This window comes from Myotis nattereri, assembly GCF_964212035.1.
Source record: "Myotis nattereri genome assembly, chromosome: 1".
Lineage (NCBI taxonomy): Eukaryota > Metazoa > Chordata > Mammalia > Chiroptera > Vespertilionidae > Myotis > Myotis nattereri.
This window is the reverse complement of record NC_138075.1, coordinates 24,461,402-24,486,554: the sequence shown is the minus strand read 5'-3', so window position 1 is coordinate 24,486,554 and position 25,153 is coordinate 24,461,402. Positions and strand designations below refer to the sequence as shown.

The following is a 25,153-nucleotide window of genomic DNA, read 5'->3' as shown; positions in this document are numbered from 1 at the left end:
GTTCAATTTTTATTCTCATTTTACAGATGGGATTCCTGAGGCCTGAGAGAGTAACTTGACTGAGCTAATGCCATGTACAAGGAGTGGGAGGGACTCAATTCTGGGTCTGCTTCCCAATAGACACTTTCTGTGCACCTTCTGTGTGAAAAGCAGTGTGTTAAAAGTAAGAGCAAAAAGCACAGGAAATCCTTTCCTTGAAGGATTTTACAGTCTCTGAAGTTTAGGAGAGACTATGACAAGTACACTATCTACCAAAACAGGCACGATATGCTAACTTCATGTGAAAGGGTCAAAGTTCTCTTGTGATTAGAGATGGGAGAGACTTTGGTGAGAAGATGGAATGTGAAATAGACTTAAAAGGGTAGTGACAAAAGATGATTGGGAGACAGCATTTAGGGGAACAGCATGAGTGAAGGAGAACATAGGCAAGGAACAGCAAATAGTCAAACTTGCAGAAGTAATGTTTAGCAGAGTTGTCAAGGCTGATAAGGCTGTCACACTATGTGACTTTAGTATCTAGCTGAAGGGCTTGGATTGGTCGATGGGGAACACAGATGGGTTTTGAGTAGGGCAACGGCACATTTGGGGCCACAACTTGAGAAAATTGACATTGTAGCTACCTATGTTACAAATTGACAAGGGAGAGACTAAAGTTAGAGACTGGTTGGAGGCTACTTATATTGTGAACGACAAGGGGCTACCTAATAAACTTGACAAGCAGGGGATTAGGTGGGAGGCACATGGCAGGCCTAACAAGCTCAGTGACCAAAAGTACCTACACAGGATGTTCTGATCATAAATTCCTAATTGGGCATGTCATGTCCCAGGCCTAAAGCTTCCTTAGCAAAGATCAACCTTCACCTTAAGTGAGCTCTGTCCATTTTTCTTATGCATCTAGGATAACATACTTTTGAAAGGACAGAGTAATTTTCTTTCATTTAAAAACAAAACAAAACACATTGGCCTGGCTGGTGTGGCTCAGTAGTTGAGCATCAACCTATGAACCAGGAGATCACAGATTTCTGGTCATGGCAATGCCCCAGTTGTGGGCTTGATCACTGGTACAGGGTGTGCAGGAGGCAGCCAATCAATGATTCTCTCTCATCATTGATGTTTCTATCTCTCTCTTCTTCTCCCTTCCTTTCTAAAATCAATAAAAATATATTTTAAAAACACATTATAGTCATTTTATTTTATTGTTAAATATGTTTTTATTGATTTTTGAGAGAGAGGAGGAAGAAGGAGAGAGAGATAGAAACATTGATGATAAACATCAACATGGATTGGTTGCCTCCTGCATGTCCCCTTCTGGGGATTGAGCCCGCGACCTGGTCATGTGCCTTGACCTGGAATCAAACAGGGGACCTCTTGGTGCATGGGTCAACGCTCAACCACTGAGCCACACTGGCTGGGCCAGAGTAATTTTCTTTTCCTACCCCTGGAAGGCACAACTGCTGGCACCAGATCAGTACACCACAGAACCCCTTATTGTTATCTTGTTCCAAATACTATCTCTATGAGCTGTGAGTATTAATTATTAATTATCACCCACCAATGTAAAAGAAGTGTTTCTCCATTTTGCTTTATATCCAATTCTAGAGATTTCCCCGCTTTGCTTTCTTCTGCCTCCTTAGTCTACTACCAATGTGATGAAAAAGGATGAAAACAGCTGTACTAGATGTTATACAATTCCCTTCCCCCTCTCCACCCCACAAGCAAAGTGTTCCTTCTGAAGGCAAAATCGCCCTCAATTGAGGACTACTGTAATAGACCACGTGAGAAATAAAAAAGGCGGACGTGGCATATGGTAGGGATAAAACCTAAAAGGTTTGCCAAGTGTTTGGATAGGAATGTGACTGAGGAAGAGGATTGAAAGATCAAACAGAGCCCAGCTGGTGTGGCTCAATGGTTGAGCATCAACCTATGAACCAGGAGCTCAGAGTTAGATTCTCTCTCTGTCTATCCCTTGCTCTCTGAAATCAATAAGAAAATATTTTTAAAACAGATAAAAAGATCAACCAGAACCACAGAAAATGCCCTAGAGGCCATGCAGTCTAATCTGCTCATAACTGCTTGCAACATTGTAAACTTCAGAGGGAATTCAGTAAAACCTACTAATAATCACAAAAATTATCTTGCTCTTTGATTCAGAAATTCCATTCCTAGGAATTTATCTAAAAAAAAATTAAAATGAAGATAATCTATGTACAAAACAACAGTAATTACATGGAGATAGTGACTATGTTGTTATTAACAATTAAACTGTCATGCCTATCACAGTGCCTGTAAACAAGAGATCCACATTTAAAAGGTTGCTTTAAGTAGTATGAGTTTCCTGTAAATTTTGGAGATTAAACGCTTATTGGAGATATCATTGGCAAATATGTTCTCCCATGCAGTGGGCTTTCTTGTTTTGTTGATGGTCTCTTTTGCTGTGCAGAAGCTTTTTTATTTTGATGTTGTTCCATTTGTTTATTTTCTCCTTAGTTTCCATTGCCCTAGGAGCTCTATCGGTAAAGATATTGCTACCACAAATGTCTGCTACTTTGCTGCCTATAGCTTCTTCTAAGATTTTTATGGCTTCCCGTCTTACATTTAAGTCCTTTTCCATTTTGAGTTTATTTTTGTGTATGATGTAAGTTGGTGATCTAGTTTCATTTTTTTGCATGTATCTGTCCAATTTTCCCAACACCATTTATTGAAGAGACTATCTTGACTCCATTGTATGCTGTTGCCTCCTTTGTCAAATATTAATTGAGCATAATGGCTTGGTTCGATTTCTGGATTCTCTGTTCTGTTCCATTGGTCTATATGTCTGTTCTTGTGCCAGTACCAGGCAGTTTTGAGAACAGCATCTTTGTAGTATAGCTTGATATCTGGTATTGTGACCCCTCCAACTTTGTTCTTTCTCAAGATTGCTGCAGCTATTGAGGTCTTTTTTTATTCCAGATGAATTTTTGGAGAGTTTGTTCTAGGTCTTTGAAATATGCCGTTGGTATTTTAATGGGGATTGCTTTGAATCTATAGATTGATTTGGGTAGTATGGACATTTTAATGATGTTGATTCTACCAATCCATGAACATGGTATATTTTTCCATTTGTTTATGTCTTCCTTTATCTCCTTTTTCAGCTTCCTGTAATTTTCTGAGTACAGGTCCTTTACCTTCTTGGTTAAATTTATTCCTAGAGCCCTGACCAGTTTGGCTCAGTGGCTAGAGCGTAGGCCTATGGACTGAAGAGTCCCAGGTTTGATTCCGTCAAGGGCATGTACCTTGGTTGTAGGCACATCCCCAGTAGGGGGTGTGCAGGAGGCAGCTGGTCGATGTTTCTAACTCTCTATCCCTCTCCCTTCCTCTCTGTAAAAAAAATCAATAAAATATATTTAAAAAAAAATTTATTCCTATGTATCTTAACTTACTACTTAACAAAAGGAAGATAAACAATCTAATAAAAAAATGGCAAAGGACCTAAATAGACCCTTTTTAAAAGAGGACATACAGAAGGCCAAGAGACATATGAAAACATGCTCAAAGTCACTACTCAATCGACAGATGCAAATCAAAATGACAGTGAGGTACCATCTCACACCTGTCAGAATGGCTATCATCAACAAAGCAACAAACAAGACAAGTGCTGTCGAGAATGAGGAGAAAAAGGAACCCTCCTTCACTGCTGGTGGGAATGCAGACTGGTGCAGCCACTGTGGAAAACAGTACGGAGTTTCCTCAAAAAATTAAAAATGGAACTCCCATTTGACCCAGGAATCCCACTTATAGGAATATATCCCAAGAAAACAGAAACACCAATCAGAAATGATATATGCACCCCTATTTCATAGCTATTTACAATAGCTAAGATTTGGAAACAGCCTAAGTGCCCATCAGCAGATGAGTGGATTATAAAACTATGGTATATCTACACAATGGAATACTACGCTGCTGTAAAAAAAGAAGGAACTCTTACCATTTGCAACAGCATGGATGGAACTGGAGAGCATTATACTAAGCAAAATAAACCAGTCAGAGAAAGATAAATATCACATGATATCACTCATATGTGGGATATAATGATCAACATAAACTGATGAACAAAAATAGAGCCAGAGTCATAGAAGCATAGAACAGACTGTCTGACCTATGAGGGAAGTCAGGGGCCATGGGGATAAGAGATCAACAAAGGACTTGGATGCATGCATATGAGCATAACCAATGGACACAGACAGTAGGAGGGTGAGGGCATGTGCTGGGGGGTGGGAGCAGCTGGGGAGAGGTCAATGGGGGAAAAAGGAGACTTATGTAATACTTTAAACAATAAAGAATTTTTAAAAAAGAGGTTAATATAAGATTCAGAGATGAGATTGAGGATTCTGGAGAGAGAAGTTGTAGCTAATGAAACAAAATCCCAGAGCAGGTGGGAAGGGCAGATAACAAGAATGCAAATAGAGGGCTGGCCAGTGTGATTCAGTTGATTGAGCCTTGTTTCTTGTACCAAGAGGTGGCCCTTGGATTCCCTGCCAGGGCATGGCCCCTGCTGGGGCTCCATTCCCAGTAGAGGGCATGCAGGAGGCAGCCCATAGATGTTTCTCTCTCATTGATGTTTCTCTTTCTTTCCCTCTCCCTTCCTCTCTCTCTACGTCAATAAAAAATATATTTAAAAAGAAAAAAAGAAGAATGCAAGTCCTAACTCCTTTTTCAGAGAGAAGGCAACAACCAGGAGAATTTGTAATGGAGAAAGTGCAAAGAGAAGTTGGGTGGAGGAACTTACAGAGGGCTTCAATTAATCACATCACCTGCAGAATAAAGACCAGAACCACCCAAGGTTTAAACAAAAATCTCAAAGCTTGCCTGAGGGTATTTCTTGAAAACAAGATTTATGCACTTTCTGTGAAAAACTGCTCTGGAACATGCTGTTCAGAAATGAGGACTCCTGGGACATGCAATATGCAGAGACTAGAAAGAATGAGTTACGTAGTCAACTTTCTTTCTACTGAAGTCCCTAACAACTTGATTTTTAAATTGCCCTCTAGCCCTGGTCGGAGTGGCTCAGTTGGTAGGAGCATTGTCCCATGCACCAGAAAGTCTCAGGCTAATTCCTGGTCAGGGCACATGCATAGGTTATGGGTATGATCCCCAGCAGGTTCAAGAGGCAACCGATCCATGTAGTTCTCACATTGATGTTTCTCTCTCCTGCTCTTCCTCCCTTTCTAAATCAATAAAAAAAAATTAAAATAATTATAAATAAGTAAATAAATTGTCCTCTAGTTCTGAGCATCTACCCACAGACCAAAGGGTCTGGGGGCTTCGATTCCAGGTCAAGGGCAGGTACCTGGGTTACCGGCTAGTCCCCAGCCCCTGTCAGGGAGTGTGCAGAAGGCAATCAAACCAGGAGCCAACCAAACCAGGAGGCAACCAATGGATTTGTCTCTCTTACATTGGTGTTTCTTTTCCCCTCCCTTCCCTCCACTCTCTAAAAAAATAAAAATAAAATAAAATAAAAATCAATGGGAAAAAAAATCCTCCGGTGAGGATTACAAAAACAAAAAAAAAAACAAATACTTAAAACAACTGCCCTCTAAATATGAAATCCCTGTTAATTTGGCAGAGATTCCTCGGTTCTAGTGTGAAGCCACGCATGTAAATTAAAGTACTGTTTTGCTAAGTGAAATAAGCAAGCCAGAGAGAAAAAGTATACAATTTCAGTTATATGTGGAATCTAATGAGCAAAATAGAAATAGACTCATAGAGACAGAGAACAGACTGATAGCTGTCAGAGGGGAAGGGCGGTCAGGGTTGGGGGTGGGGAGACTGGGTGAAAAGGGTGGCGGGATCAAGCAAAACCACCAAAAAAAAAAAAAAAGGAAATCCTCCTGACAACCATATGGTGATTACCAGACGAGAGGGAAAAAGGGGTGGGGGAAGGTAGAAGAGTGTAAGGGGGAATAAATGGAGAAGGCAGGGGATTTTACTTGGCGTGGTGAATACACAATGCAACATACTGTTGTTGTACTATAGAATTGTAGAAATAAATTAAGGTTCATACAGTGACCAGAAGGCGCTGAGTGGAAGAGTGGGCGTGGCCAACGAGAGGGCTGGAGGCCCGCCCCCTTCCCACAGCGCACCGCGGCGGCGCCCAGCGTGCGCCTCCCTCTCGCTGGCTCCCGGCTCGGAGGAGAGTTCGACCATGGACGGGCTCCGGGCTAGTGCGGCTTTGCTGAGGCGCGGGCGGCTGAGACGCCGGCGCCAGCCGCAGTCACACAGCGGGTCGGTGCTGGTCCTGCCCCTGAGGCCCAGGAAAATCCGCAGGCAGCTCAGGAGAAGTGCTGCGTCCCGCATGGCGGCGCTGAGGGCCCAGACGCTGCCCAGCGAAGACTCGGAGGACTCGCGGGTGGAATCGACCGTGGACGGTCCCCGGGACCCGCCGCCTGGAGGGGCGACGGCCACCCCGGATGCGGCCCGGCGAGAGCCGTACGGCCACCTGGGCCCTGCCGAGCTGCTGGAGGCCTCGCCCGCGGCCCGCTCCCTGCAGACCCCGCCGGCGCGTTTGGTGGAGGCGCAGACCCCGCCGGCGCGCCTGGTGCCCGCTTCGGCGCCGCCCTCGCGCCTGGTGGAGACCTCGGCCCTGCTGTGCTCTGCCCAGCACTTGGCGGCCGCGGCCCCAGCGACGCTGTCGGGGTCGCAGGTGGGTAGCACCGGCGGGGAGCCAGCCTGGGACTCCCCATTGCGGCGCGTCTTGGCCGAGCTGAACCGCATCCCCAGCAGCCGGCGGCGGGCGGCACGCCTCTTCGAATGGCTCATTGCGCCCATGCCACCCGATCATTTCTACCGGCGCCTGTGGGAGCGGGAGGCGGTGCTGGTGCGGCGGCAGGACCACACCTACTACCAGGGTCTGTTTTCCACCGCCGACCTGGATGCCATGCTGCGCAACGAGGAGGTGCAGTTTGGGCAGCACCTGGACGCCGCGCGCTACCTCGACGGGCGGCGCGAGACCTTGAATCCGCCGGGCCGGGCCCTGCCCGCTGCCGCGTGGTCCCTGTACCAGGCCGGCTGCTCCCTGCGCCTCCTTTGTCCCCAGGCCTTCTCGACCACCGTGTGGCAGTTTTTGGCGGTGCTCCAGGAGCAGTTTGGAAGCATGGCGGGCTCCAACGTTTACCTCACGCCCCCCAACTCGCAGGGCTTTGCCCCCCACTACGACGACATCGAGGCGTTTGTGCTGCAGCTGGAAGGTCGGAAACTCTGGCGCGTCTACCGACCCCGGGTCCCGACTGAGGAATTGGCCCTGACGTCCAGCCCCAACTTCAGCCAGGAAGACCTTGGTGAGCCGGTGCTGCAGACCGTGCTGGAACCTGGAGATTTGCTCTATTTTCCTCGGGGCTTCATTCACCAAGCCGAATGCCAGGATGGGGTGCACTCTCTCCACCTCACCTTGTCCACGTACCAGCGCAATACCTGGGGTGACTTCTTGGAGGCTGTACTGCCTCTGGCGGTGCAGGCTGCCATGGAGGAAAATGTGGAGTTTCGTAGGGGACTGCCCCGAGACTTTATGGATTACATGGGGGCTCAGCATTCGGATTCTAAGGATCCTCGAAGAACTGCTTTCATGGAGAAGGTGCGGGTCTTGGTTGCCCGCTTGGGACACTTTGCTCCGGTCGATGCTGTGGCTGACCAGCGAGCCAAAGACTTCATCCACGATTCTCTGCCTCCCGTGCTGACTGACAGGGAGAAGGCACTAAGTGTTTACGGGCTCCCCATTCGCTGGGAGGCAGGAGAGCCTGTGAACGTAGGAGCCCAGTTGACAACAGAAACGGAAGTGCACATGCTTCAGGATGGGATAGCCCGGCTGTTGGGCGAGGGAGGCCATCTGTTTCTCTATTACACAGTGGAAAACTCCCGTGTTTATCACCTGGAAGAGCCCAAGTGCTTGGAGATATTACCCCAGCAAGCTGATGCCATGGAACTCTTACTCCGCTCCTACCCCGAGTTTGTGAGGGTAGGGGACCTGCCCTGTGACAGCGTGGAGGACCAGCTTTCCTTGGCCACCATGTTGTATGATAAGGGGTTGCTGCTCACCAAGATGCCTCTTACCTGAACTAGTTTCTCGTTGATTGCTGGAAACAAGGCAGCAGTGATGACTCTTTCCTACCACCACCACCTTGTTCTGGAGGGGAAAAAACTCACGTTCTTACCTTGATGACCATCGTTGTGCTCACACTTACCTTTAGGCCTGCTGCAGTGTCAAAAAACTCAGAGGATGTTTTAGGAACCACCACATCTAGGCACAGAAATAAAAGCAGAAGTTGGAGGTGGAAAAAAGCTATTTCTACCCAAGTAACCTTGATCCCTGATCATTTCAGAATACGAACTTAATCATCCGCCTCAGGCTTCAGTGTACTGTGTAGCACTTGCTGTCATTCTGCTTGAGACATGAGAAGTTTTTATTTGGAATTGCTTTGCATCCTTAATTTGAGTTCTCATTCATCAGTTTGGGGGAGGGTTGGGGTTAGTATCCTGTTTGTTATTGTGAGTTTGTATGAATGTTAAAAGTCATTAAAGTGCCAAAGCATGTTTCCCTTTTCTAAGGCTAGGTTATTATGTGGCATGATTTGAAGGAATGTCGGAGGCGGGGAGGAAGATGTGGATAATCTATAATGGCCTAGGTCAGTGGTGGGCAAACTGCGGCTTGCGAGCCACATGCGGCTCTTCGGCCCCTTGAGTGTGGCTCTTCCACAAAATACCACATGCGGGCACGCACGCACAGTGCGATTGAAACTTCGTGGCCCAGGCGCAGAAGTCGGTATTTTGTGGAAGAGCCACACTCAAGTGGCCAAAGAGCTGCATGTGGCTCACGAGCCGCAGTTTGCCGACCACTGGAGGTGAAAGGTAACTTTGATAGTTGTAGGATTGGGGCCAATTCTATAACTTTGGGGGTAACTTATTCATTTTAATCATGCTACTTGAACCCCCAACAGCACAATCATATTAGAAAAGTTATGATCTATTATCTTTTTGGGAGTATGTTTTTGCTCAGTGCTTGTTTGCATCAGTGGCTGGCACTGTCTCCTAGTTATGATATCATAGGTTTTAATAAACCAGCTTGTAGTGAGCTGGCCCTGAGGGAAGGCTGGTGTTCAAGTTACTTTCCACTCTCATTTTTTTCTGGCAGTTGGAAGAAACTTCCCCATATCTGGCAAGTGAATATTCTCATGTTGGTGGAAAAGAGCCTGGTGTACCAGAGAGAGCATTGGACTTGGAACCAGAAGACCTGGGTTTGGGGTGGTGGCTGGTAGGCAGCTGGCTGAATGACCTGAGGCTGCTGCTACGCCTGGGCGCACAGATTTTGTAAGTATATATTGGTCCAGATTGGTGTCTTCACCTCGTTATTTAGATTTTATCTGGAACTTTTAAGATCCTATCACCATAACTGATAGGTTCAGTTATATAAAGTTGAGAACTTTATAAAGTCTTTCTTTTTTTAAAAAAAAAAAATATATTTTTATTGATTTTAAAGAGGAAGGAAGAGGGAGAGAGAGAGAGAAACATCCATGATGAGAGACAATCATAGATCAGCTGCCTCCTGCAAGTCCCCCACTGGGGATTGAGCCCACAACCCGGGCATGTGCCCTTGACCAGAATCGAAACTGGGACTTTCAGTTCCCAGGCTGACGCTCTATCCAATGAGCCAAACGGGCTAGGGCTAAAGTCTTCCTTTTAAAGTTGCAAAACCATAGATATACGTAATATGATAGCTCTCCCTCCAACCCCACTTTTCAGAGGTAACCACTATTAAAGGTAAGCCCATATGGTTTTTTGGGGGTGTTCTACATTAGTTTTTGTTTTGTACTTGTGTTTCTAATGTCATTCCCCCCCCCCACCCCAACTTTCAAGTCAGTTCAAATAGAGCTCCCTCATTCATTTTTTTTAAAGGGATAAAACAGTAAATAAAAGCGAGGTGGGGAGGTGTAGCAGGAGGAAAAACATAACAGAAGGACGCAGAAGAAGCCCAATAAGGAAAAGTGGTAGTAGTCTTTCCTGGCTCTCATCCTACAGGACTCATAATTAAGTCACAAAACATGCAGATCCTGCCCAGCCAGAGTGGCTCAGTGGTTGAATGTGGTCGACCTGTGAACCAAGAGGTCACAGTTCAATTCAGGGCACATACTTGGCTTGCAGGCTTGATCCCCAGTAGGGGATGTGCAGGGGGCAGCCAATCAATGATTCTCATCATTGATGTTTCTACCTCTCTTCTCCCTCTCTGAAGTGAATAAAAATATCTTTAAAAGAAAACACCCACAAAAACATCCAGATCCTAAAAGCATCGGACTCACCCCTGGAAAACCTACCTTGAAAAGTTTCTTGAAGAAAAGTATGTAGTTTCTGTGGTTTTTGCCCCTCTTTGGGTTGCAAGTAAATATGTTTTGCTTCCCCCTTTACTTTTTTTATGACCTTCTCTATCTTGAATATTTTCTGCGTCAGCAAGTCCTTTTGGTTTAGTGTTTGAATCTAGATCAAAACAAATAATATTGGGGAAAAACAACCACTTGGCTACAAATCATCAAAAAGCATTAGTGAAGTAACTTAGTGCTCGTGCTTGTTAGTATTAGGTGGCACATAAATACCAGAGAGCATTGTTCTCCTGTGATATTGGTGGGGCATTTTTACATTTGTTAATGAAAAATTAGCTTTTTGTGCCTGATGAAAGCAATCTGCTACGAAATGTCTGCTTGGTGTGAGGTTGGTTTTGTGAATTATATATGAAGAAAGAATCTTTTACATTTTTAAAGTCCTTTTCACTCTATTTCTTCCACTCCTCTAACAGCTTTGAAAAGTTAGAACCACCTATTCAGCTAGAGTGTTCTTTTGGTGACAGAGCCCAGATCAGGAAAGTTTAGAAGGAAAAAGAAAACCTAGGAGGCCAGCTCCAGTCCCTCATTCCTTCGTTATACCTATCTGGGGGGGACAACAACTTTGGTTTAGGAGATGGTGAGGAGAAAATAGGAAAGGAAGGAAACTATTTTAGAAACAACAACAAATCCTGATTTTGAGAACTACTTAATAGAACTAATAGGATTTTGGTTTTGTCTTTTTACTAAGGGGATTTTATAATCCTATTTTGCACAGATGTTTTGTGTCTTCAAATGATGGTGTATCTGCCCTGACTGGTTTGGCTCAGTGGATAGAGCATCAGCCTGCGGACAAAAGGTCCCAGGTTCGATTCCGGTCAAGGGCATGTACCTTGGTTGTGGGCACATCCCCAGTAGGGGGTGTGCAGGAGGCAGCTGATCGATGTTTCTCTCTCATCGATGTTTCTAACTCTCTATCCCTCTCCCTTCCTCTCTGTAAAAAACCAATAAAATATATTAAAAAAAAAAAAAAACTTGTATAAAAAAAAATGATGTGGTATCTGTCTAGGATTGTAGAAAGTACTTCCGTGATGGGGGAAAATGGTGTGTACACATGCTTTAGGGGCAAAAAGCGTTTGAAGAATTCTTGCAAGCCCTGAATTTTCCCTTGAAAACACAGCTTGTATTTATCTACCCTGTTCTTGACCTCCTGAAGCATTTCTTTGTTTCCTTCACGTTCTATCTTGAGTATCTTCATTGCCTGGTGAATTTCCCTGAAAAATAAGAAAACTTCTTAGATTGTTTCTATCCTTTAAAAAAGCATGGGGGTGGAAAATACAGGACTTGGAATCAGTCAAGAATCCTAAGTTCCAATCCTAACTATGCACTTTTGCTGTGCCTTATCCTCCAGTGGTATGATGTTTAACTTTTAAGGATGTTACTTAGTTTTTGAGATGATATATTTGAAGGTACTAATAAATACCATTTATTGAATGTCTTTATGACAGGTAGTGAACATTAATCACCACAAACCCATAAAATGGACTATCGTCTGCATTTGATATATGAAGAAAAAAAAGGGGGGCTCTGAGAGTTTAATTAATTTACTTGGACTCACATAGCTAGTGCAGGCATGAGTTGGTATTCAAACCCTAGACTTTAAAGCCTGTTGTCACAGTAGGCACTTTTGATACATGTTAATTGAATAAATTAATAACAAAACACCTGGGATAGAGAATAGGTGCGTGAACTATATGAGCTTGACTTTCAATCTAATGTAAATTCGTTTTTCTGTTACCCATTTTGGTAAGTAGGGGAATGGCACAGGTGAGCACATGCTTTTACAGCCATTAGGCAGCCACAAGGCTGTCTTCTGCTAACAAGGACGGGCAGTACATGGGGTAGGGGAAGGAACCAGAGGTTTAGTGCTTACTTTAGAACAGCATCATGTTTTTCTAGGAGCAGCACGTCCAGGAAGGTGTCCCTGACCCGGTCCCCTTGAAGGTTGAGGGCTAGGATACTACGGCAAGCTTCCAGACGTACACCTGGTGACGCCTCATAGTGTATAGCCCAGAGCAGGAGGTCTGTCAGCTGGGGACTCACTTGGCCAATCTGTCCCAAAGCTGCAGAGATCAGAGGGCAGCGTCTTCCACTGTCACTTAAGACTAATCTGGCTATATCCTAATAATGTGTAGGCAGCCACTAAGTATTTGTTTTGTTTATTTTTTCCCTTTTGGATGATAATCACCATTAGAGTTTCGGAGATGAGTTTGAGTAGAGCATTATCGCCAAAGGACTCCTAGGAGGGGTGTTCTATCCCATCCTTGCCTATTAGGATATGAGAATACACTACCTGTCGTAAATAGGTAAATGTAGGGATGAGATATGTGACTCATAACTCAGAAAACTAGCCTAGTCAAGGCAGAGTGATGCTATGGCAAGCTTTAGTTGTACTCCTGGTGACACTTCATAGAGCCTAGCGGCCCCTAGCCCATAACAGGTCTGTCAGCGGGGCCAATCTGTGAAGAAAGGGGGCACAATAACTTCACAGGTTTACCTCGGGCCGATTCTGCTAGGGACCTGCCAAAGACTCAAGCAACGTACAAGATCCTTAAAAAGAAACTAGGAAATGTTGAGGGCAGGGTTTTAGGTCTGTAGCAGTCTTGAATGTGGTCTCACTTGTATAGAGTCCTATAGTTGAAATCTCCAGAGAAAGCAAGTGTATCCAACAGTGTTTTCCAAGTGGATTCCTACTTGGAACTAATTAAATTGTCAGGGACTGTCAGCCCCTTTGCCTTAACAAGTTTGACATTGACCTAGACTCAGGATCCTTAACTAAAAATTTAAAAGCAAAAAATAATTGAATTTCTCAGGCAGGGAACTTCTGAGCAGGTGTGATCATCTCCCCTACACTCCACCCCTTACTAGAGAAATTCTGGGGATCATTTGTACTAGCTTATGGAAAAGATATTTGAGGTTGAGGAGCTGAGGCCATTTTCTCTGTCATACCTTGAAGGGCAAAGGCTTTGATTTTCCAGTAAGGATCTTTCTGTATCAGATTCCGGAGGCATTCAAAAACCTGGGATAAGAAAGAAAGAAAACACCTGGGATGGATAAAAGGCAGTGTTGAGTGGAGAAGACCAGAGCAAAAATGAACGAGAGGAAGGGACCCCTCTTGTCTGAAAAATGACATATCCTAGTGACAAATGAGCTAGAGTCTGAAGTATTACCCTGCACGCATAATATATTAGCTGAATTATCTCCTATCTGTCCATTGTTTTTCTCAGCTCACAGATCTATATGGTGATACAGGCTTCTTTGGAATACCTCCATCAGGTTTTCCCCTAATAACGTGGGATTACAACTTCACTCACTGGAGTTGATCTTAAAGCCCATAAATAAGGTGAGAAGAAGATTCAAGGATGTGCTCTAAAGGAAAGTCTGGACTGGCTGGGAGCTAAATGTGGTCCCAACTGATAGATGTGGCCCATATATCCCCTCACCTTCCTGGGTCTGATCTCTCATTCTGTGTCCCCACAGAATGGTGAGTGTACTGTGCACAACAAGGGAAGCTCAGGGTAATGCTCTCTTCGGGTTATCACGTAAGATGGGATCGTGTTTCCTTGACTCACCATTGTATTACGGATCTGCAGGGCACCTGCTGCTAAACAGGCTGCTCGCCGAACTGCCATGAAGTCATCAGAGAAGCAGTTTAGGAAGCTGGGGAAAAGCTTGGCGGTCATGAGCTTGAGCCCACCAATCAGAGACAGGGCTTCCACACGCTCTTGGGAATTTCCTAGACTCAGCTTGATTCTGTAAAGTACAGGTGCTTTTATTTCCCCTCTTCAAACTTTTGATGCTCCTTCCCCCCAGTGCCCTCAGGATAAAATCCAACCTCTGTAGGCTCTCCATTATCCATTTCCACCCTTTCCTAGTCAGCCTTATCCCCTATTAGGTTAAGTTTCACTGGGTAGAGACTCGACTGTCTTATTTACTTGAATCCCTATTACCTAATTATGTTGAATGACTAAATAAAAGACACTTTCAAACATGCACCTCTTGCTTGCTACAGTTCTCTTTGCTGCCTTCACCTGTGCCATGCCCATTTCTATATTTGGCTCCCAAATGTCTTTCCTTCTCTTTGCCTGTGTAGTCTTAGCTGTCCTCCATGAAACTTGACCTTATTAGATATTTGTGTATCTTGCCTGTATAATCAGAATCATGTCATACTTTTGAACTCGTAATCACCAAAATAGTGACTAACACCTAGTAGGCACTGAATGATTCTGTCCTTAGCCACATTGTTAGTATCTATAAGGACTGTTAACCTTTTGTTTTATCTAAAAAAAATAAAATAATCCTGCAGTGGCACCTCGTACAATGCTGAGCATACGGAGCAGCTCCCCAAAGGCTGGCTGGCTAAATCCCAGGGCCTCTGAACATGTTTTGAGAATAGAAAAGTTTCTTTCTTCATGTTGCCTCAGTTTACCTGATTGTATCATGCAGCTCTTTCCCAAGATTCATTCGCCCCAGAGTTTCGGCAGCTGCTTGTCTTACTTCCTTATTCCAGTCACTCCACATCAGTTGGATCAACTTATGTTTCATATCCTATGAGTAGGTGTAATAATTAGCTGCCATTTATTGAATATCAGTTTTGTACTTGACACTGTGCTCAGAGATTTTACCCATCACTTAATCCTCTCAAACAATCCAATAAAGCAGATATAACCATTTACAGATGACAGAATGCAGGTTTAGATGTACTTGCCCAATGTTAAGTTGAGTGCTGGAGCCAGGACTCAGACCCAGGTCTGTTTTCTAAGCTCATGTTTCAAACTACAATACTATGGCCTTGGCCTATTTGACTCAGTAATTATGTGACCTATATATATCCCCTCACCTTCCTGGGTCTGATCTCATTCTGTGTCCCCACAGAATGGTGAGTGTATTGTGCACAACAAGGGAAGCTCAGGGTAATGCTCTCTTCGGGTTGATCAGGTAAGATGGGATCTGAAGGGTTGTGGGTTCGATTCCGGTCAAGGACACATATCTTGGTTGCAGGCTTAATCCCCAGCCCCATGTGCAGGAGGAAACCAGTTGATGTCTCTCTCACATCAATGTTTCCCTCTCTGTCTCTCCTGCTCCCTTCCACTTTCTCTAAAAATCAATGGAAAAATATCCTCGGGTGAGGATTAACAAACCAGAACAGTTGATACTTCTGTATATTGATACTTCTCCCAGAGGGGAAGGGACAAAGATTATTACAGTTGTAGTTGATTTTGTGAATTTGTCTGAGCTATTCTCCCTGCTAGAAACATCTCCGTTTTTCACCCCTACCTGGTACCTGATGTTTTCCTACTCTGCTTTTCTGATTTAGTTCAAAAGTCATCTCCTCAGTGAACTCTCCTCTGTAAGCATAGGGAAAATCCCCATACTCATACTATCTTAAAACTGCTTCTGTTATAGCTATTTATAACCAACTGAAGACATTATCTTTCATCCCCAGTGCTAGCAATGTAGGATGTGGCCAGAAACTGCTTGCTTACTGAATGGGTGAACTGAGGGACATACTACCTTTCTTTTTTTTTTTTTTTTAACATATTTTATTGATTTTTTACAGAGAGGAAGGAAGAGGGATAGAGAGTTAGAAACATCGATGAGAGAGAAACATCGATCAGCTGCCTCCTGCACACCCCCTACTGTGTATGTGCATGCAACCAAGGTACATGCCCTTGACTGGAATCCAACCTGGGACCTTTCAGTCCACAGGTCGGCACTCCATCCATCGAGCCAAACCGGTCAGGGCCATACTACCTTTCTTAACTCCAGCAATCTGATGTAACGTTCTCATCTTTACCCTGTCCCCTGCTTGCTCTGCATGTCTTTTTACTTTTAGTCCTGAGAGATAGCTGCTAAGGGGATGAATGTGCAGATGAACTGGATGTTAAGATGATATTGTTAAAATGCAGATTATGATTGAGTTCACCTGAGGTGAGATTGTGCATTTCTAACAGCTCCCAGGTGACGCCTGTGCTTCCTGTCGAGGACTTTAGCAACAGGGTGCTATAGCAGTTGAGACAGAATTAATTCAGACTAAAATGTCTTCAGGTGATCACACTGAGCGGCCAGATTTTTTGCTTTGCACACCAAAATGCGAGGATCAAGGAATGGAGGGTGTTCACTTGTCATGGGAATGGGAATGTTCTGGGCCATTCTGGAGGTACTCAGTGTTATAAGGAAAAGATATAGGGACACATAGGAAGAAGGAGAAAATCCCACTTGGATAGCTGAAGATGACTTAAAAATTATGGCAAGAAGAAAGTTAGTTGAAAGCCTAAATGATGCTCAAGATTTCCATGCTGTGCGGAATCTTGGAGGAAGGCAGGAGGAGTGTGGGTGGGTGGGAGGTCATCAGCCAAAGAATATGCATATATTCATAATCCATGGACTCAGACAATAGGGTGGTGAAGGCCTGGGGTGGGGCTGGGGGAAATGGAGGGGGTTAATGGGGGGGAAAGTGACATTTATAATACTTTAAACAATAAAAAATTTTAAAAAAGATTTCCATGCCAGAAGTCCCCTTCAATTCTATCCAAGTCTTGCTCAGCTGTCCCACACTCCTTCACAGAACTTTAACTGATAAGTTCAGCCTATACTACTCTCCTCTCTCTCTGAAAAGTTTTAAGAACACCTTACATTTATTGCTTGTTCTTGAATCATTTGTGTCTGTTAGTCTTGTTACTTCAACTATAATGTCAGTTTTTAAAAGTAGGGACTGTTTTATACCTTCTTTGTGTTTACTAAACACTCAGGGAAAGCCAGCATAGACACTGGTGTAATTGGGTTGTTGGGTAGTTTTAAGTCAGTGCTTCTTAAACTATCTGTGATAGAGAACCAGTATTTGAGTGGGAAAATGTCATTGATACTTAAAAAGTACACTGATATTGAGGTAAAGTCAAATTACTATAAAAGTTTCTTTAAAAATTGATTTTAGAGAGAAAGAGGGAGAGGCAGAGAGAAACACTGATTTTGTTGTTCCACATATTTATGTATTCATTAGTTGATTCTTGTATGTGCCCTGACCAGGGATCAAACCTACAACCATAGTGTGTCTGGATGATTCTCTAACCAACTATGAAACCCAGCCAGGGCGACTATAATAAGTTTTTTAACTCTATTGGGTTTTTTTTGCCTATTTCATGGGTGGGTTATAAACAATTTATGGATGGCCACCAAACTGAGAAGCAGTGGTTTAAGTCACAGGAAGACGTTGACATTTGAAGATAATTCTGGTTTGGGGTAAAAGATAGTCATGTGAAACCTGGCTGGGTTGTTCATTTGGTTAGGAGCATCACCTGGATACGCCAATGTTGTGGGTTTGATCCCTCCCTGGTCAGGGCACATACAAGAATCAACCAATGGCCCAGCCAGTGTGGTTTGGTGGTTGAGCATTGACCTATGAAGCAGAAGGTTATGGTTTGATTCCCAGTCAGGGCACATGTCTGGGTTGCAGGCTCGATCCCCAGTGTGGGGCGTGCAGGAGGGAGCCGATCAATGAGTCTCTCCCCCTCTTCCTTTCTCTCTCAAATCAATAAAAGTATATATATTTTAAAAAGAACCAATGAATGTATAAATAAGTGGAACAATAAATGGCTCTCTCTTTCTGCCTACTTTCCTCTCTCTAAAATCCTATCTAATGAAAGAGAAACATGGTAATTAGCGTATGACCGCTACCCTTCCCATTGGCTAATCAGGGAGATATGCAAATTAATTGCCAGCCAAGATGGCGGCCGGCAGCCAGGCAGCTGGAAGCGAACATGAGGCTTGCTTGCTTCAGTGACGGAGGACTCCAATGTTCCCTGCCTGCCACTGCCGGCCTCTGAGCTGCAACTCTAAGCAACTATGTTACAAATATAGAAGCTAAACAAAACCCCAGAAACCTGCTTTAGTTGCTGGGCTTCAGCCAGCAGGATCGCAACATTGTTTCAAATACAGAAGGTAAACAAAGGCCAGAAACCTGCTTTCAGCAGCAGAGGCCTAAGAGCTGGAGCCTCAGAGCTAAAGCTGGCCCAGAATAGAAAAAAAGGAGCAGTTGGGAGCTTCAGTCACCCGCCAGCCTGAAAACAGCCCTCAGCCCCTCACCCAGACTGGCCAGGCACCCCAGTGGGCCCCCACCCTGAAGGGGGTGTGACCAGCTGCAAACAGCCATCATCCCCTCACCCAGGCTGGCCAGGCACCCCAGTGGGGACCCCCACCCTGATCCAGGACACCCTTCAGGGCAAACCAGCCAGCCCCCACCTGTGCACCAGACCTCTATCCTATATAGTAAAAGGGTAATATGCCTCCTAGCACCGGGATCAGCGTGACAGGGGGCAGCGCCCAAACCCCCTGATCGCCCTGCGGCTCTGTGTGTGACAGGGGGCGGGGCCACAACCTCCCTATCCGCCCTGCTCTGTTCGTGACAGGGGAAGGTGCCCCAACCCCCTGATCAGCCCTACTCTGTGCCTGATAGGGGGGAGCTCCCCAACACCCTGATTGCCCTGCGGCTCTGTGTGTGACAGGGTGCAGCGCCTCAAACCGCCCCCCCCCCCCCATGGGCCCTGCTCTGTGTGTGACGGGCTAGAGCCATAACCTCCCCATCAGCCCTGCCCTGAGTGTGACAGTGGCGGCTCCCCAATCCCCTGATCGGCCCTGCTCTGTGGATGATAGAGGGCGACGCCCCAACCGGCCCCCATGGGCCCTGCTCTTTGTGTGACAGGGTAGAGCCATAACCTCCCCATCGGCCCTGACCTGAGTGTGACAGGGTGCAGCGCCCCAACCCCCTGATTCACCCTGCTCTGTGTGTGACAGGGGGCGGTGCCCCAACTCCCCTATTGGCCCTACTCTGTGAGTGACAGGGGGGAGCTCCCCAACCCCCTGATCGGCCCTGCTCTGTGCGTGACGGGGCAGCGCCCCAACCCCCTGATCGACCCTGCTCTGTGCATGACAGGGTACGGAGCCCCAACCCCCCTGATGGGCCCTGCTCTGTGAGTGACAGGGGACAGCACCCTAACCCCCTGATTGGCCCTGCTCTGTGCGTGACGGGGTGGTGCCGCAACCTGCCCATCGGCCCTGCCTTGAGTGTGACAGGGGGCGGTGCCCCAACCCCCCAATCAGCCCTACCCTGAGCATGACTGAGGGTGGCATCGCAACCTCCCAATCCGCCCTGCTCTGTGCATGACAGGGGGCAGCGCCCCAACTCCCCAATCAGCCCTGCTCTGAGCCCGACCAGGGGCTGCACCTAGGGATTGGGCCTGCCCTCTGCCACCCGGGAGCAGGCCTAAGCCAGCAGGTCGTTATCTCCCAAGGTGTCCCAGACTGCAAGAGGGCACAGGCTGGGCTGAGGGACCCCCCCCACCCCCCCGAGTGCACAAATTTTTGTGCACCGGGCCTCTAGTCAATAATAAATGAATAGGACAGAGATCTGTTTGGTAAGAATGGGATACTAGATAGCAGCAAAAGGTGGAAGGCTCTCTAGCATAGACTTTATCCTGGAAACACAGAAAGAGAAGACTTACCAAACAGACATTTCCACTGACCCGTGAAAGAGCCCGGCAGGCCACAACCCGATCCTTCCATTGATGGCTATTCAGCTCCACTGCAAGCATGGTGTGTATCAGGGTCTGAGGAAATGAAAGACTTGGATGGGTGTTCATGATCATCTTGACAGGTACTAGAACCTTGAAGAACTTCCATCCTAACATGGCATCCAGTATAATGTCACAGACATGTGAGATACTCATCCCTAGCAAGGAATAGGTTATAAAATGTGGAGTGCTCTTCCAACCTTTTTCATCTCATGGCACACGTAAACTAATTACTAAAATTCTGCAGCACACCAAAAATATATTTTTTGCCAATTTGACAAAAAAAAGTAGGTCTAATTTTGATTCATTCACACTGGACTATTGTGTTGGCTATTGTCCCTTTTTTTATTTGACAAGCTAAACTGTCCAGGCCGGGTGGCTCAGGCAATTGGAGCGTCATCGTAAACACCAAAAGGTTGCAGGTTCAAGTTTGATTCCCGGTTGGAGCATATACAGGAGCAGCTGATCAATGTTTCCTCTCTCACATTGATGTTTCCTCCTCTCTTTCTTCCCCTCCCTCCTTCTCTAAAATAAATTAAAAAAACATATTCTTGAGTGAGGATTTAAAAATAACAAAATAGCTCTGGCCAGTGTGGCTCAATTGGTTTGACTTCGTCCCATGCTCCGAAAGGTTGCTGGTTTGATTCCCAGTCAGGGCATATGCTTGGGCTTGGGGCTCCATCTGCAGTAGGGGGAGTGCAGGAGGCAGCTGATCGATGTTTCCTCTCACATCAATGTTTCTCTCCCTCTTCCTCTCTCTAAAAATCAATAAACAATCTTAATAAAAATTCTTGGCACACCAGTTGAAAATCACTGATCTAAGCCAACTGACATCTGGGATTATGAATCAGGAAACAAAATACAGATTTTGTCATCTGAGCAGAAAACTGGGGCTTTCTTAATTTTTTTAAATTTCGGAGAGACGGGAACATGTTCCACCTATTCACACACTCACTGGTTGATTCCTGTATGTGTCCTGACCAGGGATCAAACCCACAACTTTGGCGAATGGAACAATGCTCCAACCAACTGAGCTACCAGGCCTGGGCATTCCTCTTCTTGACTTTAACTACCTTTACTCCTAAAATGATTTTTATGTGCCTCAATCTTTGTGTTTCATGTTTCTGCTGAAAGTAAACAGAATTCTAGGTCTGTGTGGTTTCAAGGGTAAATTTGTGGCAAAATTCTACATGTTATAACTCTTGCGGCATACACAGAAACTGTCTGCAGTCTACTTTTCTCGCCTAGACTAAGCTAACTGTTGTCACTTTTCCTTGTATACACCTCTCCACCCCAGCTCAACCACTCCACGTCTAGCTTTACCTGTGCTTGAGATCATCTTACCCCACCACACCTGCATTTCCGATTCTTTACATGCACTGAGACCCAATTGTTCCCCAAACTTGGTTTCTTTTTCTGACCCTATAATGCATACAGACCATCTTCCCACTGAGATGGCTCAGGAGCAGGCAAGCCTGGTGCTCGGTGTCCTCATTCTTCTTGTGAAACAGCTGATGGAGGATCCTCTTAATCACAGGGTAAATGTCCACACCGTCCAGAGCCAAGCACTGAGCTGCAGCCCAGCTGTCCACGCTATTACCTGCCACGGTGGGGTGAATAGAGTCCAGGTAGGTGACCTGTTTACCCCGCAGAGAGAACAGCCTTTGGGCTGGTATCCAAGGCTGTTACGTGGCTCATCTCTCACTCCCCTGTGCCCCTCTCAGTCTAGAAATCCAATTCCATATTTAACCATGTTTAAATGGATTATATCAGGGTTTTAAATATAGACTGAAAAATCTTAATCTCCAAAGTTAAATCTTCCCCAGCTGCAATGAATTGCATCAGGTTCCTAAGGTACTGCCTCCTCTTCCACTCCCACTTTGCTACAGATGAAGGTGTCTGTTATGTAGTAGAGAGAGGGGAGCAGGATCTCTTCCCTTGGGTTTGCACCACACTGGGTACTTCTTAGGACTCATCCCTATGTCCCATCTCGTGAGGGTCTTACTCCACACACTGGGATTAGTGGAAAAAGAGCACATAAGAGGATACAGGGCTCTCCAATCTCTGATATCCTCACAGATTTCACATATTCTTCTAATCTAGCCTGTACTTGGCCTTCACTAATTTGACCACAGTTCTAGCTGAATGCTTCTTACTGGTCCCAGCTGTATCTACTTCAGGTGAGTGAGTGTTCATGTCTTCTCTTTCCCTGTAGGCCTTGTCTGTCCTTATACAGTGGGGCCTTGACTTACAAGTGTCCCGACTAACGAGTTTTTTGAGATGCCAGCTGTGTCTCGGCAGATTTTTTGCATTGAGTTGATAGAGTAATTTGAGTTAACGAGCTCCTTAACGAGCTCGGGGCTCGGAACCAATTAAACTCGTAAGTCAAGGCCGCACTGTATTTTGAAGTTAGTCAAGGTTTTTTTTTAATGTAAGGGTGGGAGTAACACTCCTTCCAGCTCCCTATATCCAGGGCAGAAAGTGAAAGACCTGAATACTTTTTTCCGGCCCCTTTTGGAATAAAAATATTTCTCAATGACTTCTATGTTTCCAAGATTTAAATATCCCAATGTGTAAATTAACATGTACTCAATTCTTATCCAATCCCCACCCTAATTGCATTTTTATTTTTCTTGTTAAAAAGATTGGTTCAGCCCTAACCGATTTGGTTCAGTGGCTAGAGCAGTGGTTCTCAACCTTGGCTGCACATTAGAATCACCTGGGAATCTTTTTAAACTCCTGATTTCTGGGCCCCATCCTCTGGAAATTCTGTTTCTTTGTTACTAGTGTTGTGACTTCACCCCATAACAAAGAAACAGAATTTCCGGAGGATGGGGCCCAGAAATCAGGATTTTAAAAAGATTCCCAGGGGGTATTGCTCAGTGGTAGAGCATTTGACTGCAAAAAGATTCCCAGGTGATTCTAATGTGCAGCCAAGGTTGAGAACCACTGCACTAGAGCATCGGCCTGCGGACTGAAGGGTCCTGGGTTCGATTCCAGTCAAGGGCATGTACCTTGGTTGTAGGCACATCCCCAGTAGGAGGTGTGCAGGAGGCAGCTGATCCCTGTTTCTCTCTCATCGATGTTTCTAACTCTCTATCCCTCTCCCTTCCTCTCTGTAAAAAAATCAATAAAATGTATTTTAAAAAATAAATAAATTTTTAAAAAAGATTGGTTCATTGGCTATGCTTACATTTTCTATGGGAAAAGGGAAGATTTCTGCTTTGGATCGCACCCTTTAGAGAGAATTAAATGTGATCATAGAATTTGTCTTCTGTGGCTTGTTGATTATAAAGAATAAAATATACATATGTGTGTGTGTGTGGTGGGGGAGTTAAATCTTAACAGATTCTTGTTAGGTAACAGCAATGAGGCACTTCTGGCCTGGCTGAGAGATACAGTTTTTCCTCCCCTTTGAGATTGGGAAGTCTGGAGTGGAGGCTTTCTTAAAACAAATGAAACAAGTTGTTGAGCTTCTATATGCAGGAGGACAAACCAGTCTGTCAGTTGTCTTTTCCCAATTTCCCAAAGAACAAGGACATCTCTGAGCAATTAGGCACCTTGGGCATATCACTTGACCTTTTTGCTGTATTACTACTCCAAGAATGCATGTGGACAATGCCTATAAGTTAATGTGCACAAATGGAAGCATGATGTGTTCAAGTGGTGATTTTTAATTTTCAGGAAGTATTCTTAAATATTGTTACATCATATTTTCAATTTAAACAAAATCCAGTTGTGTGAAAGGGCATGGTTTCTGGTCAAACACATCTATGAAACACCACTAGGTGGCAGTGTACCTATTTTGTCAAAGTACCTAGGAAGAACTACCTTTTCTATGTTCTAAGATGAACTGAAATCCAATACAATAGACATCACAGACATGACAATGGAGAGTAACAGATGGAGAAGCTAATGGTAAGATATCTCCTCTTGCTCTGACCGGTTGCTCAGTGGATAGAGCGTCGGCCTCCAGACTGAAAGGTCCCAGGTTTGATTCTGGTCAAGGGCATGTACCTTGGTTAAGGGCACATCTCCAGTAGGAGGTGTGCAGAAGGAAGCTGATCGATGTTTCTCTCTCATCGATGTTTCTAACTCTCTATCCCTCTCCCTTCCACTCTGTAAAAAATCAATAAAATATCTAATCTAATAAAAGAGAAACATGGTAATTGGAGTACGACCGCTACCCTTCCCATTGGCTAATCAGGGAGATATGCAAATTAACTGGCAGCCAGGCAGCTTGAAACTAACATGAGGCTTGCTTGCTTCAGTGACGGAGGAAACCAAAGTCCCCCGCCTGCCTTGCAGGCCTCTGAGCCTGCAGTTTGAAACATTTTAACAAATATAGAAGCTAAAAAAAAAAAACCCCAGAAGCCAGCTTTCAGCGAGCTGGGATCTCAGAGCTGGAGTCAGAGCTGGAGTTATACATTGTTTCGATTACCTACTTTCAGCAGCGGAGGCCTAAGAGCTGGAGCCTCAGAGCTAAAGCTGGCCCAGAATTAAAAAGAAAAAAAGGAGCGGTTGGGAGCTTCCATCACCCGCCAGCCTGAAAACAGCCCTCAGCCCCTCACCCAGACTGGCCAGGCACCCCAGTGGGGACCCCCACCCTGAAGGGTGTGTGACCAGCTGCAAACAGCCCTCAGCCCCTCACCCAGTCTGGCCAGGCACCCCAGTGGGGACCCCAACCCTGAAGGGTGTGTGACCAGCTGCAAACAGCCATCATCCCCTCACCCAGGCTGGCCAGGCACCCCAGTGGGGACCCCCACCCTGATCCAGGACACCCTTCAGGGCAAACCAGCCAGCCCCACCCATGCACCAGGCCTCTATCCTATATAGTAAAAGGGTAATATGCCTCCCAGCACCGGGATCAGTGGAGCTGAGAGGCCTCCCGGCACCAGGATCAGTGTGACAGGGGGCAGCGCCCAAACCCCCTGATCGCCCTGAGGCTCTGTGTGTGACAGGGGGTGGGGCCACAACCTCCCTATCCGCCCTGCTCTGTTCGTGACAGGGAAAGGCGCCCCAACCTCCTGATCAGCCTTGCTCTGTGCCTGATAGGGGGGAGCTCCGCAACCTCTGATCACGCTGCGGCTCTGTGTGTGACAGGGTGCGGCGCCCCAACCCCCTGATCGGCCCTGCTCTGTGTGTGACAGGGTGTGGCGCCCCAACCCCCCCACCCCCCCACGGGCCCTG

The 25,153-nt window shown here is 45.7% G+C and overlaps 2 protein-coding genes across 2 annotated transcripts in view; one reads left to right on the top strand and one right to left on the bottom strand.

Moving 5' to 3' along the window:
• HEATR4 (HEAT repeat containing 4) overlaps window positions 1-25,153 on the bottom strand; it is a gene marked incomplete at both ends in the record, with an annotated part of 44,885 nt that overhangs the window by 4,647 nt on the left and 15,085 nt on the right. Inside the window, 9 exons of the mRNA XM_081100367.1 lie at window positions 8,214-8,269; window positions 10,338-10,497; window positions 11,533-11,611; window positions 12,271-12,460; window positions 13,347-13,416; window positions 13,970-14,150; window positions 14,827-14,945; window positions 19,895-19,999; window positions 21,403-21,563. Coding sequence (XP_080956493.1) covers window positions 8,214-8,269; window positions 10,338-10,497; window positions 11,533-11,611; window positions 12,271-12,460; window positions 13,347-13,416; window positions 13,970-14,150; window positions 14,827-14,945; window positions 19,895-19,999; window positions 21,403-21,563 — 1,121 coding nt within the window. The remainder of the gene's footprint in view (window positions 1-8,213; window positions 8,270-10,337; window positions 10,498-11,532; window positions 11,612-12,270; window positions 12,461-13,346; window positions 13,417-13,969; window positions 14,151-14,826; window positions 14,946-19,894; window positions 20,000-21,402; window positions 21,564-25,153) is intronic.
• RIOX1 (ribosomal oxygenase 1) lies at window positions 6,182-8,564 on the top strand (the record flags this gene model as incomplete). The annotated part of the gene is made up of 1 exon (XM_081100374.1): window positions 6,182-8,564. One exon carries the CDS (start codon window positions 6,182-6,184, stop codon window positions 8,084-8,086), a length of 1,905 nt encoding a protein of 634 aa, XP_080956500.1. The 3' UTR covers window positions 8,087-8,564.